The 17,011-nt window shown below is 38.1% G+C and overlaps 1 protein-coding gene across 3 annotated transcripts in view; it reads right to left on the reverse strand.

The window, feature by feature from the left end:
- The window catches only part of CFAP36 (cilia and flagella associated protein 36), a 31,885-nt gene extending 18,217 nt beyond the window's left edge, over nt 1-13,668 (reverse strand). The window contains exons 1-3 of one of the 3 annotated variants that reach the window (XM_058551207.1): nt 13,416-13,668; nt 10,004-10,068; nt 9,264-9,365 (exon numbers count right to left, since the gene is read on the reverse strand). In XM_058551207.1, the coding sequence (XP_058407190.1) occupies nt 9,264-9,365; nt 10,004-10,068; nt 13,416-13,530 (282 nt within the window). In that variant the 5' untranslated portion in view covers nt 13,531-13,668. The remainder of the gene's footprint in view (nt 1-9,263; nt 9,366-10,003; nt 10,069-13,415) is intronic. The other 2 variants (XM_058551204.1, XM_058551205.1) reach the window with 2 other exon arrangements.
- Nucleotides 13,669-17,011: the final 3,343 nt, after the last annotated feature.

The following is a 17,011-nucleotide window of genomic DNA, read 5'->3' on the forward strand; positions in this document are numbered from 1 at the left end:
ATACCATAGTTTTGAAAGGTACATGTGACATTATGCATTTATGCTGCTCCATTAATAGAACTGCAAGGAGAAACAGATGAATTCACTATTATAGCTGGAGACTTCAACACCCTCTATCAGTAACGGACAGATCCAGCAGGCAGAAAATCAGTGAGGATATAGCTGAATCCAACAGTATCTCCTGTTAACTGGATCAAATTGACATTTTTCCAACAACAGAAAAATAACACATTCTTCTCAAGCTCACATGGACTATTGACCAAAACAGACAACATTCTGGGCTATAAAACACATCTTAATAAATTTAAAAGAATAGGAACCATACAAAGTATGCTCTCACCACAACAGAACTAAACTAGAAATCAATAACAAAACGACAGCTGGAAAAACTTAAAATACTTTGAGATTAAACAACACGCTTCTAAATAACACATGGGGCAAAGAAGTAGTTTTAAGAGAGATTTTAAAAATATTTCTAACTAAATGAAAATGAAAATACAACTTATCAAAATTTGTGGGGTACAGCAAAAGTAGTGCTTTGAGGGATATTTATAGCATTGAATGCATATATTAGAAAAGAAGAAATATCTAATATCAATAATCTAAACTTCCACCTTAGGAACCACAAAAAGAAGACCAAATTAAATCCAAAGTAAGCATAAGGAAAAAAATAGAAATTAGAGAAGAAATCAGTGAAATTGAAAAGCAAAAATCAACAAAACTAAAAGTTGATTCTTTGAAAGACCAATAAAACTGATAAACTTCTAGCCAAGTTAACTAACAAAAAAAGAGAGAAGACATAAATTACTAATATCAGAAATGAAAGAGCAAGGACATCACTAGACATCTTACGGACATTAGAAAGATAATAAAGACACATTTGGAACAACTCTATGTCCACAAATTTGATATCACAGATGAAATGGACCAATTCTTTGAAAAACTCAATCTGTCAAAACTCACACGAGAAGAAATAGACAATCTGAAAAGTCTTTATCTATTAAAGAAAAAGAATCAACAATAAATAACCTTCCAAAACAAAGCACCAGGCCCAGCAGGGTTCACTGGTGAATTCTACCAAACATTTAACAAAGAAATTATACAAATTCTCTACAAAAAAAGATAAAACTTTGAAGTTATAGATTCATATTATTTCTCAAAAGAATAATGATTAAATATTTATTTGCAGAGGTTGAATAGCACAGCATATAGAACTGATGTGAAAGCCTTTCTATTGAATCAAACCATTAAGGGGGAAAAAAGAATGACTTTGAAGTCCACTATCTCTTCTATATATAATTACTCAGTTTCTATGCTATTTTTCCACCCCCTGCCCTGCAAGATTCAGATTAGCATCTGCATGTATTTGAACATGCACGTGAAAAATTGCCCTCAGATAAGAATCCTTGGGGGGAAAAAAGGAAGAAATTATAGCAATTTTCTACAATCTCTTCCAGAAAATAGAAGCAAAGGGAGTAATCCCTTACTCATTTTATGAAGCCAGCATCACCTTAATACCAAAACCAGACAAAGACATTACAGGAAAGGAAAACTACAGACCAATATCTCTCATGAACAGAGATACCTCAACAAAATATTAGCAAATTGAATCCAACAATGTATAAAAAGAAGTAGACACCATGACCAAGTAGGATTTATTCTAGATATACAACATCCAAAAATTAATTAATGTAACCCATCACATCAACAGGTTAAAGAAGAAAAATCATATGATCATGTCAATAGATGCAGAAAAAGCATTTGACAAAATCCAACACCCATTCAGGATAAAAACTATCAGCAAACTAGGAATAGAGAGGAACTTCCTTAACCTGATAAAAAAACATTTATAAAAAACCTACAGCTAACATCATACTTAATGGTGAGAAACTAGATGCTTTCCCAGTAAGATCAGGAACAAGTTCTCTCTCACTATTCCCATTCCACATTATACAGGAAGTCCTAGCTAATGCATTAAGAAATGAAAATTAAAAGTATAAAGACTGAGAAGGAAGAAATAAAATTGTTTTTGTTCAGATGACAAAACTGTAGAAAATCCCAAAGAATAACTTAAAAACACCTCCTGGAACTATTAAGTAATTATAGCAAGGTTGCAGGATACAAGGTTAGCATACACAAGTTAACTGCTTTCCTATATACCAGCAAAGACCACTTGGAATTTGAAATAAAAACACAATACCATTTACATTAGCACCACAAAAAAGAAGTACTTAGGAATAAATCTAATAAAATATGCACAAGATCTATATGAGGAAAACCAAAAAACTCTGATGAAAGAAATTAAAGATAATCTAAATAAATGGAAGGATATTCCATGTTCATAGCTAATAAGACTCAACATTTTTAACATGTCAATTCTTCCTAATTTGATCTGTAGATTCACACAATCCCAATCAGAATCCCAGCAAGTTCTTTGTGGATATCAATAAACTGATTTTAAAATTTACAAGGAAAGGAAAAAGACCCAGAACAGCCACACAATACTAAAAAAGAACAAAGTCAGAGGACTGATACTAACTGACTTCAAGACTTACTATAAACTTCAATAATCAAGACAGTATGGTATTGGTGAAAGAAGAGACAAGTAGACGAATGGAACAGAATAGAACCCAAGGGTAGACTAACACAAACATAATCAACTAATCTTTGACAAAGGAACAAAGGCAATCTAATAGAGAAAGGATCATCTTTCCAGCAAATGGTGCTGGAACAACTGAACATCTACATGTGAAAAAAATGGATCTAAATACTGACCTTACATCTTTCACAAAAATTACAGTAGTTCCCCCTTATCTGTGGGGGATACATTCTAAGACCCCCAGTGGATGCCTGAAACCTCGCATAGCACCGAATCCTATGTTTTTTCTTTTTTTTTTTTTTTTTTTACAATTTTTATTTATTTCTCCCCCCAAAAGCCCCAGTAGATAGTTGTATGTCATAGCTGCACTTCCTTCTAGTTGCTCTATGTGGGACGTGGCCTCAGCATGGCCGGAGAAGCAGTGCGTCAGTGCGTGCCCGGGGTTCCGAACCCGCAGCGGAGCGCGCGCACTTAACCGCTAAGCCACCAGGCCGACCCCCTTATGTTTTTTCCTAATGGGCTAACAGGAGTGCAGCATATACAGAGTGGGTACACTGGACAAAGGGACGATTCATGGGGGCGGCCCGGTGGCATAGGTTAAGTTCGCATGCTCTGCTTCCTCTGCCCCAGGTTCTACAGTTCAGATCCTGCGCGTGGACATACGCACCACTCATCAAACCACGCTGAGGTGGCATCCCACACAGAGCAACTAGAAGGATGTACAACTACAACATACAACTATCTACTGGGGCTTTGGGGAGAAAAACGGAAAAAAGTAGGAAGATTGGCAACAGATGTTGGCTCAGGGCCAATCTTCCTCAAAAAAAAAAAAAAAGGGGGGATGATTCACATCCCAGGCAGGAGGCAGGATGGAGCAGGACAGCTCAAGATTTCATCATGCTACTTAGAATAGGCGTGCAATTTAAAACTTAGGAATTGTTGGGGCCAGCCCCATGGCGCAAGCGGTTAAGTGCACGTGCTCCACTGCAGCAGCCCGGGGTTCGCCAGTTCGGATCCCGGGCGCGCACCAACTCACTGCTTGGTAAGCCATGCTGTGGCAGCATCCCATATAAAGTGGAGGAAGATGGGCACGGACGTTAGCCCAGGGCCAGTCTTCCTCAGCAAAAAAAGAGGAGGATTGGCAGATGTTAGCACAGGGCTGATCTTCCTCACCAAAAAAAAAAAAAAAAAAAAAACTTATGAATTGTTTATTTCTGGAATTTTCCATTTTATATTTTCAGACAATGGTTGACTGTGAGTAACTGAAACCGCAGAAAGCGAAACCACAGATAAGGGGGCACTACTATAACTCAAAATGGATCATAGACTTACATGTAAAAAACAAAACCATAAAACTTCTAGAAGATGGCACAGAGAAAATCAGATAACCTTGGGTTTGGCAATGACTTCTTAAGACACAACACCAAAAGCATAATCCACGAAAGAAAATTGATAAATAGGACTTCATTAAAATAAAATTAAAAACTTCTGCTCTGTAAAAGACACTAAGAGAATGAAAAGACAAGCCACAGAAGAAAATTTTGTGAAATACTTGCAAAACACCTATCTGATAAAGGAGACTTGTCTTAAAAATATACAAAGAACTCTTACAACTCAACAATTAGAAAACAAACAATTCAATTAAAAAATGGGTGAAAGAAAACAATAAGATACCACTACACACCTATTAGAAGGCCTAAAATCCAAAAAACTGACAATACCAAATGTTGACGAAGACGTGCAACAGAAACTCCCATTCATTGCTTGTGAAAATGCACAATGGTACAGCTACTTTAGAAGAGAGTTTGGCAGTTTCTTACAAAGCTAAACTTAATCTTACCATATGATCCAGCAAGCTCACTCCTACTTACCCAAATGAGTTGAAAACTTTACGTCCACACAAAGGCCTGAATACAAATATTTATAGTGGGTTTACTCATAATTACCAAAGACTGGAAGCCACCAAAATGTCTTTCAAAACGTAAATGGATAAACAAACTGTGGTATATCCATATAATGGAATATTACTCAGCAATAAAAAGAAATGAATTATCAAAAAACACAAAACATAGAGGAACCTTAAATTCATATTGCTTAGTGAAAGAAGCCAGTCTGAAAAGGCTATATACTGTATGATCCCAATTATATGACATTCTGGAAAAAGTAAAAATGGAGAGACAGTAAAATAATCAGTGGTTGCCAGGGGTTTGAGGCAAAGACGGAAAGGATGAATATGAGGAGCACAGAGGATTTTTAAGGCAATAAAACTATTTTGTATGATATTGTAATGATGGATATATGACATTATGTGTTTGGCAAAATCCATAGAAGCATACAACACAAAGAGTGAACCCTAATGGAAACTATGAACTTTACTTAATAACAATGGCTCATCAATTGTAACAAATATACCACATTAATGAAAGATGTTAATAATAAGATGTACTATCTGCTCAATTTTCTGTAAGCCTAAAACTTCTCTATAAAATAAAGCCTATTAATTTTTTAAAATCTTACTAGCATTCATACAAAATGAAAGTTACACCACATATGTAATCTTTTGAACAATACAAGTTATTGGAAAAAAGTGTAATTTTCCCAAATTACCATTACTATAATACAAATGTTTCTGAAAGTGTTAACGCCTATCTTATAAAAGTTAAAGCAGATCAAGTAAAAATCGAAATGAAAAGCAAAAAGTACTGTTTGTCTCTTGCCATATAAAAGTCCCCAACTTTTGCAATACATAGAAATCAGTGATGAGCTCTAGCCTCACCAAAAAATCACAAGCAAGGAAGGAAGTCAGTTTTGCCTATATCAATTGGAAAACACTACAGAATTACAAATTTTAACCGAAGACAACTGCATTAATAAATATCTCAATATTTATTATATTATCATTTTTTCCTGAACTGTTTAGAAGGATATCCTAATTCATGAGCATTTTTTTTAAGAAACCACACACATGTAACAGGAAAACATGCTCTGAAAAAGATTTTGTTGTTGTTGTTTTTTTAAACTACAGTTCTTCACCTGATGCACTCGCTACTCCTGCTGACTTGAATACACCACAACATGCCAGGACAGCGGTCTAGGTCTAATGATGACCAAACCAGGTGAAAAGAATTTTGCAAGCAGGCTTTAGCAGTACAATTCAATGGGAGTAGCAGCTGGTTTAAAAAATCAAAAGCAAACCAAACAAAATAAAAATTACCTCCTAAATTACCCAGGGCAAGCAACTGGTTTCTTGAGTTCATTTTTAGGCACCCCATATTGGCATAACGGAATTAGCATTCTGATCTTTATGTACAAAGATTAGATTACTGCTGCAAAGTAGTACATAATGTGTTTTGAGTTGTTTTTCTGGTAATGGTGACGGCCTGGTGCTGATTCAATCATGTTGCTATTCAGTGTCTGGTGCTGAGCTTGCTCCAGAAGAAAATAAAGCTAACTAGTCCACATGGGGATTGAATCCATGACCCTGGCCTAATTAGCACACTGCTAATCAACCACCAAAATAGCTACCATTAATTAAGAAAGTGTTTCCATTTATAGACCACCTTATATATGTCAGGCATTGCGCTAAATGTTTTACAAAACTTATTTCTTAAATTTCACAAAAACTTTTCAAAGTGCAAGCATACCTCAGAGATATTGCAGGTTTGGTTCCAGACCACCACAATAAAGCGAATATCACGATAAAGCAAGTCACACGCATTTTTTGGTTTCCCAGTGCACACAAAAATTGTTTACACTATATTGTAGTCTATTAAGTGTGCAATAGCATTATGCCGCAAAAAACAATGTACATAGCTAATTAAAAAATACCTTATTGCTAAAAAATGCTAACCATCACCCGAGCCTTCAGTGAGTCATAACCCTTTTGCTGGTGAAGGGGTCTTGTAATAAACGAAATATCTGCAAAGCACAATAAAGCAAAGCACAATAAAATGAGGTATGCCTGTAAATATTACCCCTATTTTACAGATGTGGAAACTGAAAACAAGAATGGATAAGAAAGGAAAACTGTAAAACAACTTTTGTCCAAGGTCTTACAGCTGTAAATGAAAGATCTAAGCCTCAAATCCAGGTCTGTCTGTGTCAAAAGGCTTGCCTCCTTGTACATAACAAGGCTGTACTACCAATCAACTCCAAATAAATCAAAAGGTGTTGTATGATACAACAAAAGAGAAAGATGCGTCACTCTTGATTGGAAAACATTTTAAAATTCTGAACAGGGCCGGCCCCGTGGCTTAGTGTTGGAAAACATTTTAAAATTCTGAACAGGGCCGGCCCCATGGCTTAGTGGTTAAGTGCGCGCACTCCGCTACCGGCAGCCCGGGTTCGGATCCCAGGCGCGCACCGACGCACCGCTTCTCCGGCCACGCTGAGGCCACGTCCCACATACAGCAACTAGAAGGATGTGCAACTATGACATACAACTATCTACTGGGGCTTTGGGGAAAAAAAAAAAAGGAGGAGGATTGGCAATAGATGTTAGCTCAGAGCCAGTCTTCCTCAGCAAAAAGAGGAGGATTAGCATGGATGTTAGCTCAGGGCTGATCTTCCTCACACAAAAAAAAAAAATCTGAACATCTTCATTCACAAATAATTTAAAGTTATCCTGATAACAAAAACAAAAGAGGGATGTGTCTACTATTACTGTGAAAATCTTTATTCACAAAGTAATTCAGACTCATTCACAATGGCTTAATTAATGGTTGACAAATATTAAGCAGAAAATATTCCTGAAAGACAAGGAAAACAAAAACAAATACCAATGTGTTAAAAGAAATTTAAACACTAGTTAATAATTTTCAAATTCTTCCTATTCAACTAAAAAGGCGAAGAAAATAATGCCTATAATTATTCCTTACACTAAAACTATAGTACCTACAGAATAAAAGCTATTAGTGAACTATAAAGCAAATTTTGCTTTATAGAATTATTAGCTAATAACATCAGATGTTTGTTTACATTTGTGTGGGCATACTGATAACATTTAAATATTTTTTTAAATGTCATGTTATATTAAAGATTTTCTATCTCTAGAATTAAAGGTGATCCTTAAGCGAGCAGAAGTTGTGCAAAAAAGAACTGTAGCAGCAAGTGCTGGATTAAACCGTAGTGAAAGCAATCTCTTCTAGGCCACAATAAGAAAACAATAAATATTTATTGAGAACTACTACTAGGGATAAAGTTCTCCTCTCTGTGCTAGATGCTGGGAATGCAAAGATACTAAAAACAGCTCAAAGGACTTATAGTCTAGTAAGGCAAACAGAATTGTAAGAAACTCTAATTCAAGGCAGAGTACCAAAAATGTAAAAGTGCCAAGTGAGGCAGAATGAGTGCTAGTCTGACTAGAGGCATCAGGAAAGCTGCCGTAAGAAGTAACATACCAGCCAGGCCCTGATGATGAGAAGGATTTCTCTGGGTAAGGAAAGGATGGTGGGTGGGGAGGTGGGGGCCAAATGTTCCAGGTTAAGGGCATAACATGAGCAAAGCCAGGTGCGTGGATGCTTACAAGAGCAAGTGGCCTGGAAGAGTGTACTACATAATGTATTGGAGAACTATAGCCAGAGAAAAAGGCTAAATATAATTAGGGGTCACGTCATAGACAATCCTCACTATCATCTCACTAAGGAATTATAGTTTACTTGGCAGAAGATGGAAAGCTAAAGCAATTTTGGAGAAGAAGGCTAATTGGGTGGTAGTAACATAGCCCTGTCCTCAGCCTCTAAGTAACGGCTCTTAGCTGGAGTGCCTGGCCTGGTATCTTGGCTCTACTACTCACTTAGCTGTGGACTTTGCACTAGTTGCTTAATATATCTGTGCATCAGTTTTCTCATTTATAAATGGAAGTAAAATAATACCAATTTCTTAAAGGGTGTCAGGAAGATTAAATGAGATAATACATGTCAAGTGTCTAAAACAGCAGCTAGCATGAGCCCTCAGTAAATATTAGCTATAAAAACACATAATACCAACTTCAGCCAAGCACTGCACAAATGAGACAATAAAAATAGTTCCAAGAGAAGGAAGCCCCAGGAACTGCATATTGTGGATCTGCTAACATTAAAATAAGGGGGAGGTGGAAAATTGTTAGAGATCTATATAAATAAAACAGTAGTCTGAATAAACTCTGTGATCTACTATAGTTCTGAGTTCAGAAGGTTCCTTTTTAATTGCATCAGTTCATTAATGCCTCAAATTATCATTTCTCAAGGTAATTATAAAAAAGAACCCATAAGTGGGGGCTGGCCCAGCAGCGCAGCAGTTAAGTTCACACATTCCACTTCGGCGGCCCCAGGGTTTGCCGGTTCAATCCTGGGCTCAGACCTACTCACTGCTCATCAAGCCATGCTGAGGCGGCATCCCACATAAAAGAACTAGAAGGACCTACAACTGGGATATACAACTATGTACTGGGGGCTTTGGGGAGAAAAAGGGGAAAAAAAGAAGAAGATTGGCAACAGATGTTAGCTCAGGGCCAATCTTCCTTAAAAAAAAAAACAAAAAAGAACCCAAATGTGATAAATTAGCTTTTCACTCTCACAATGTCTAGAATATTATACTTTGATAATCAAACATAGCAAATTTAAGTGAAACCCTGGGCATTTTATGTGTTAAAACTATGTTAGCAGAATAATAGAAAAGCAAAAACCTGTGATGTATGGGTCTTTGCAAGAGGAGAAGTGCATGCTTCTTGAAATTGATCTTCATTAATTCCAATTTCTTTGAGGTAACTTTCTAACAGCTTTTCAACCTAAGAAGAGAAAGCTTAACTTTTATAATGTACATAGAAAAATTCCAAATGATAGTTTTCATGTTAAATACTGAATTTAGAAGTATAATCAAATGCTTGTTTGCAATTATTAATCTACATAAAATTATATTACATGACAGTGACAATGTCTTTCACTGAAAAAACAAACAACAGAAAGTTAAAATTTCTGCATAGAATTAAATGAAATTTTATTTCCTCTACTATAAATAAGTGAAGTCAGGATTATGACGTTCAATATGGTACAACTCTTCTGCTACCCAGAGGCATTTTTAAAAATCACAAGACAACCATGGCTAAATTAATAATTAACACTTCCCTGGATGCATTAGCAGAAGAATAAGAATAAAATTTAAAGATAAGATGCAAGACTAGATGCATTTTAAGGGTAAATTAGTTGTCCTAAATCCATTCCTTAGATTCTAGAGTAGAATAGGTAAGAAGTCATAAGGATGAGATGCTCAGAGAACTGTTGGAGCCTGACGCAACTGGTAGTTATTAGGGTAGATTGGATTTTTTTTTAAGTAAAGAATTTTAATGGAAAATCCACTTTTTTAATTTAGAAGAACTAAAATTATTATTTTAATTACCTTTAAAAATCAGGGAAAAAAAATACTCACCAGTTCTTTGTATTCCTGATGAATCTCTGTATAGGTCAATTTGCTTTCTTCTTCATCATCAAAAACTAAATTTAAAAGAAAAATATTGCATAGTATAAGAAAACAAATCATTTCCTTAATGCAAATATGTCATCTTACAAATAGGACTATTGTTTTTATAACCTAGCTCTTTAACTTTGAATTCTTGGGTTTAAAAAGAAAAAAAGTATATACATATATGTTTGTGTATATATATATGTATATACTTTTTTTATACATATAAAGTATAAAAAGTATGTATACACATATAAAGTATAAAAATTATAGATATATATATTGTGTTCATTGTAAACAAGTTTTTTTCCTACCTAAGATCTACTTCATATGTAATACAAACACTAATTTGCTACTTTTCAATCAATAAGACAATTTCTTTATAAACTTTTAATGGAATATTATTGTTAATAGTTTTTATAATTTTTTTTATTTATTTTTTTTCCCCCCAAAGCCCCAGTAGATAGTTGTATGTCATAGATGCACATCCTTCTAGTTGCTGTATGTGGGACGCGGCCTCAGCATGGCCGGAGAAGCGGTGTGTCAGTGCACGCCCAGGATCCGAACCCAGGCCGCCAGCAGCGGAGCGTGCGCACTTAACCGCTAAGCCACGGGGCCGGCCCTGTTAATAGTTTTTAAACATTCTTTTTACAACAGGCTCCCGATTATTTTATCATACTGAGACTTTGTTGACAAGAATTTTACTTGAAGTGACTAGGCTATTTTTGTTACGTATAAATCAATAATGAAGTTAAAATAAATAAAACCAAAACAAATGTTTACTGAATGATCATACATGTGACACAATGTAGATTAGAAAGATGTATATTCCCTCAAGCAGCTACAACCTAATTAGGGAAACAGGACAAATTCATGAATTGTAAACAAAAAACTTTTTTTTTTAATTCCCCCTGAATGAGCTTTCTAAAATGCAAAACTAACTTATGTAAATTTTTTCTTTTTGAGGAAGATTGGCCCTGAGCCAACATCTGTTGCCAATCTTCCTCCTTTTTTCATTTTTTCTCCCCAAAGCCCCAGTACACAGCTGTAGGTCCTTCTAGTTCTCCTATGTGGGACACCGCCTCAGCATGGCTTGATGAGTGGTGCATAGTTCTGCACCCAGGATCCGAACCAGGGAACCCCAGGCCGCCAGAGAGGAGCACACGAACTTAACCCTACACCACCAGGCAGGCCCCTAAATTTTCTATTTAAAACTCTTCACTGACTGCTCTTTGCCTAGAGAATAAGCGCAAAGTCCTTAGAAGGCCAGACAAAACCCTCCAAGATTGGATCCCATGTTCCACCACTCCAAAACCCAAACTTCGCACTCTTAACAATACATAATTACTTGGAATACCGCCAAACATAACACACACAGTGCTTCAAACCCCCAAGCCTTCGCTCAAGCCGTCTGTCCCTAGATCTTTTTGCCTTTATCCCAATCCCCTTCTCCCAACCATTCTTCCAGACATGGCAAGTGGCACATTCTCCATGATCTGGCCCCCACTCCCAACTCCTAGGCTGGTTAGATCCCTTCCTCTGGTTAGATCCTCTGAACTCTTATAACACACAACACCATGTGCCTACCTTTATTATAACATCTGCCACTTTATATTTAAATTATATTTACTTGCCTGTCTTTCCTACTAAATTATAAACTTCTCACGCACAAAGATTTTGTTTTATTCATCTTTCTATCCCCAGCTTACAGCCCAAAGACACTCAGTAAATGTTGAAAAAAATGCTGATATCACAGAGTTGTACAAAACTAATCTTTAAATTATCTGAGGTGGAAAACAACACACTCACAACCCAAGGTCAGTGAAGTACAAACACTGTTATTTTAAGTTTGCTTGGGATGTTACTTTCATTTCTCCTGGCATCTGCTCTAAATAACACCAGGCATATGCGCAATAGAGCAGCTACTCAAGCTGTTTTCAGTTAATTCTGGATCCAAATTACTACATTACACGTTCAAAAGTCTGAGGATTATTGCTTCCCTGTAAAATTACACAATCAGGTGTGTTATTACCAACATCCAGCCACTTTTGATGTCTGGGGATAAAAGGAAGAACAATGCTTTAACGTTTTTCCATTTCAGCATTTAGTCTCAGTGAGGTAAATGGAATCAAAAGGTGACATATTTTTTTCTCCTAAACGATGTCAGAATTCCACATGCTTCATCAGTCTCATAACAGTATTTTAAATTCTTAAAAAAAGCACAAATAAAAATTATTTTGAACTTCTTAAAAAGTTACCTGTAAAAACAATACTTAATAAAAACTATTTGAATTTGGATTATGGCAATGAGAATGTAATGAAAAGATTCCGTGGTCAAACTAACTTTTATCTTTACCAGATTCATGGAATCTTAGAGTTGAAAGGACTCTTAAAAGGTCCTCCAGGACAACCAACCATTTGATAATCGAATCCCCATCTATAACATCTCCACTAAGTTGCTGTCATGTCCATTCCAACACCGCTAGTGCCTGGGGAACTCATTATCTTCTGAGGCTAACTCATCTGGGATACAGTCTGTTATGAAGCACTTCCTTCATAGAAATTTGTTTCCCTGTAGTTTGTACCCACTGACCCTAGCTCTAACCCAATGAACCCTACAAAACAAGTCTAATCCCTCCAACGTGGGACAGACATTCAAATGATTGATGGATATTACTACCCTCAAAGTCTTGCCCAGCTAAACAACCACGGTAACAGTTGGAATTCATTCGTAGGACGTGGTTTCTCGTTCCTTTTGCGTGCATGGGCTCCGGTCTGTCCCCAAGAAGTGAATGCAGAGCTCCTCAGAACCTGGAGGTGCCCTTCCCCCACAGGGAATATTATGTCACGTTTATATACCTCATTTGTTAGAAGATACCCCCATTTTTGGTATAGCCGAGAGTCACAGAGCTCCATAAAGGGAATACATACAGGCCCCCCGGATCACCGGCTCTGGGCCTGCAGGAGTAATCACATGCCCCCCTTTGCGGTCAACTGTTGGGATCAGAAGGAACTCAGAGGCAAACTGACGCCTCTCCTTCCAAGTCCTTGGGAAAGCTGTTGAAGCCCACCCAAACAGTGCACCTGCCAGGCCAGAAACGTGCAGGACGGGGTCAGAGACCCAACAGAGAATTGAAGTCTCATGTTTTTCGGACGTGTGCTTGGGCCCCCGGGGAGGGAAGTCTCGGTCTGCGTTTTCAGTTCCGTGAAGGAAAACACTGGCGCAGTAACAGCAATATCTCCCACAATCCAGCTCTACACCTGGCGGACAGGGGTGGAGAGCCGGCGGATGAGACAAGGTTTGTGGTGACCACCTCCCTGCCGACTGCTGGTGTGAGAGAGGAGGGAAAGGACTGTTGGTTCGGGCTCTGGTTGTTACCTTCACATTTCTGCTCCACGAAGTCCCAGATGGGGATGGACCAGTCCGGGCCTCGCAGGAACCCGGCGATGCTCTCCACCACCCATTCCACCTCGTCCTCTTCTTCCGCAGCCATCCCTCCGCCCCCACGCGGGGCGCCGCGGAACCCTAGGCCAGAGCCCCGGAGCCTACGAAGGCCTTCCGGCCGCAGGGGGCCCAGGGGGAATGGGAGAAGAAAGAGTTCCCCCGCGGTCGCCCTGCCGCCTGGAAGGAAGCTACAAACCAGTTAACGTAAAATGGTCGCTATGGCAACACGCGTAGCCGCCCCTCGCTGCCGCCCGGAAGTGAAGCCATCTTCCCAGGAGCCTGCGCATCTCGGAGAAGGGCATTTGAAGAACGTTTACGATTGGCTGGAAAAGAACAGTAGCGGCTCGAAAGATAGCCTTCCGCCCATTGGCCCGGAGTTGCTAGGGCTGAGAGCAGAAGTGTCACCATTGGCTGGAGGTCCTAGAAGGAATGTTCTTGTACCCTTTTCTGAGAAGTGTGTGGGAGCGAAGGTTTAGAAACGTCGCAGTGAGGGCCTACAGTTACCTGGCCTCTGACTGAAGGGGCTTCAGTTCCGCAGACCGTCAGTCCCCACGTTTTCAGAAGCGCTGGCCCAGAAATGTTTGTACTTAAAGGGTTGTTTGAAAATACAAAGCCGAGCAAAGTAGCTCTGTAAGACTTGCTGATTGGCTCTGAAGTTTGCCTTGGGCAGCTCCAGGCAGGTCTTGAACCTTTCATGCGTAGTTAGAAAAACTAGAATTGGGAGCTTTTCAAGGGCGATATCAAAATTAATATTTCTTTAAGTAAATGTCTGTGTAACCAAATCTTATGTCTAATAACACCAACTCAAGTTTTAGATGGGGGTCCATTGTGGAGTGGGTCTTCAAAGGTCATCGTCAAGGTACTTGGCGTCCCAAAATATCTTCAAACAGCTTTATATATATTTACATAAATGGGGTCATATTATATGTACAGTTATGAAACTTTTTTCTCTTCATATATGGTCTTTTCCTATGAAAATATAAAACTATCCTTTACAGCTGCACAATATTCTATAAACTACCATTTTGTTATTTTTATTTCGTCTGTGTATGTACACACAATATCTTACTTGGATGCATAAATGTGATCATTAGTATGCAGGGTTTTTTTGCTCCCTTCATCGTGTGGGTGTGCCATGCCATTTTTTCCCTTCTACAAACTGCTGAAATAAACATCTTTGTGCCTCTAAGAACTGTTGGTTTTATGGACTATTCCAGGGAGTAGATTCTAGCAGAATTGCTACGTGAAAGAATATATATACTTTGATTTATTTGACCAATCCTCAATTGCTAAATTAAATTACTTCAATTTTTTAAACTCGTAAACAATTCTGTAATGAACATACTTGCACATACATTTTTGAACCCTAGCCTCATTATTTCCTATGAATAAATTCCCAAAGGGAAAAGTAGTGAACCTATTTTTTAAAATCTTTTTGAAAAATATCTTTGCCAATCTACTAGGTTAAAAAAGATACATAATTTTAATTTGCATTCTTAAATTTGAAATTGAGCATTGTTTCATTGATTAGCCTTTGTGTTTCTTCCTGTGTTATCTTTTCGTATCCTTTGACTATTTCTTATTAGAATGTTCTTTTTTTCTTATTAATTTGTAAGAACTTTTTATACATTATTATAAGAATTTTAACTCTGTCACATGTTGCAATGACATGTTTGTCGTTTGTCTTTTAATTTAGTTCATTGTGTCTTGCTGTATAGAAATTTTATATTTTCCATGTAGAGTTGAAATGGGAGGTAACAAGTTAATTATTTTTCTTAGTGGATAGCCATGCTCCAAACACCACTTGCTAGAAATGGGTGTGGTAAAGTGGTGTGGTTTTTCCATTAAAAGGGGTAAAAAGCAAAGGGGTAAAAGCAAAGAAGAACATCATTCTTAGGCTAAAATTTTGTGACACCAGAGGTGGATTACTGTGGTTTATTGTTCTGCTTTTCTGTCTTCTAAACCAGCTGAAAATAGAAGTCCCACCTTTGTTCTGCCAGTTTCCTCCTTTCATAAAGAAATTGCTAGGGGCTGGCCCCGTGGCTTGGCGGTTGGGTGCTCACGCTCCGCTGCTGGCAGCCCGGGTTAGGATCCCGGGCGCGCACCGACGCACCGCTTCTCAGGCCATGCTGAGGCCACATCCCACATACAGCAACTAGAAGGATGTGCAACTGTGACATACAACTATCTACTGGGCTTTGGGGGAAAAAAAAAAATAAATAAATAAATCTTTAGGGCCGGCCCCGTGGCTTGGCGGTTGAGTGCGTGCACTCTGATGCTGGCGGCCGGGGTTCGGATCCCCGGTTCGGATCCCAGGCGCCCACCAATGCACCACTTCTCAGGCCATGCTGAGGCCATGTCCTGCATACAGCAGCTAGAAGGATGTACAACTATGACATACAACTATCTACTGGGGCTTTGGGGGAAAAATAAATTTAAAAAAAATGTTTAAAAAAAAATAAGAAATTGCTTGTAGGGTTTCTAATGAGCCTGGAGGCCACAAAGTACTATCCCAGTGCACTGGGCATTATTTGGCAGTAGAGTCTTTAACTTCAGTCTCTTCCAGGTGCTTTCCAATTCCACTCGAAGCAGGTGATAACTGGGATGCACAAGCTCTCCTTTCGTTTATTTTCTCAGCATTGTTCCTGAATGTGGGCAATGTGGATTCCCTCGGGCCTGCAAATTCTCTCATTTATTGCAAAACAATTTATTATTTCAATTTTCTCCTCAAAACTTAAGGCTTTTCTTTTTACTCACTACTTGAGATTCTTTAACCAGGATGCTTATACAGGTTAATATTCTTATCATGAAATAAACACAAACTCAAAAGAACGGTGCACATGCTCTTAGGGCAATGCATGGGGCGCACTGGAGTAAGAGTAAGAAGAGGAGGTGGATGTGTGTTGTGCATTTTACCATAGGTCACTTCGTTCAGTCAAGTAGTGTTTTTCATGTTCTGCAGTAGTGCAAAGCATAGTCATCTCTTGAAAAACCGTGACTTCTCATTTTGGCAATTTTATTACTTTTTATCTACTACGTATGAACAAATTTTCATGTTGAAGATATGTGTTGTAACGGAAGAGACCAAAATAGATAACACACACATATGAGTAAACATATATATACACTCCCCGCCACACACACACGCACATATAGCTGCAGTACTTTTACCATAGCATTAATAAGTTTAATTAGAGAACACACATAAAAAGTACTTGAGATCAAGTCTGGAAGTTAGTAAATGCTCAGTACATATTAGCTATTATTATTGTATGTAGTTTAGGTATTTTTTTTAAACAACTTGCAGCGTGGTATAAGAAACCATTCTCTATATTGTGCCTCTTTCCTTTCACTGGCAGGTTCTTCGTGTTCTTTCCACAGTCCTACTGAAACCTCCTGCTTCTCCCCATCCCATGTATGGGAACTGAGCCTGTGCCTTACTAAAGGGTTATAAAGCTCCCTCTTAAGATGACTGCATTCCTCCAGCTTTTTCAGGAACCACGTGAATAACAAGTACTCATGTTTGTGTA

Source organism: Diceros bicornis, chromosome 12 (genome assembly GCF_020826845.1).
Source record: "Diceros bicornis minor isolate mBicDic1 chromosome 12, mDicBic1.mat.cur, whole genome shotgun sequence".
NCBI classification, from domain to species: Eukaryota; Metazoa; Chordata; class Mammalia; order Perissodactyla; family Rhinocerotidae; genus Diceros; species Diceros bicornis.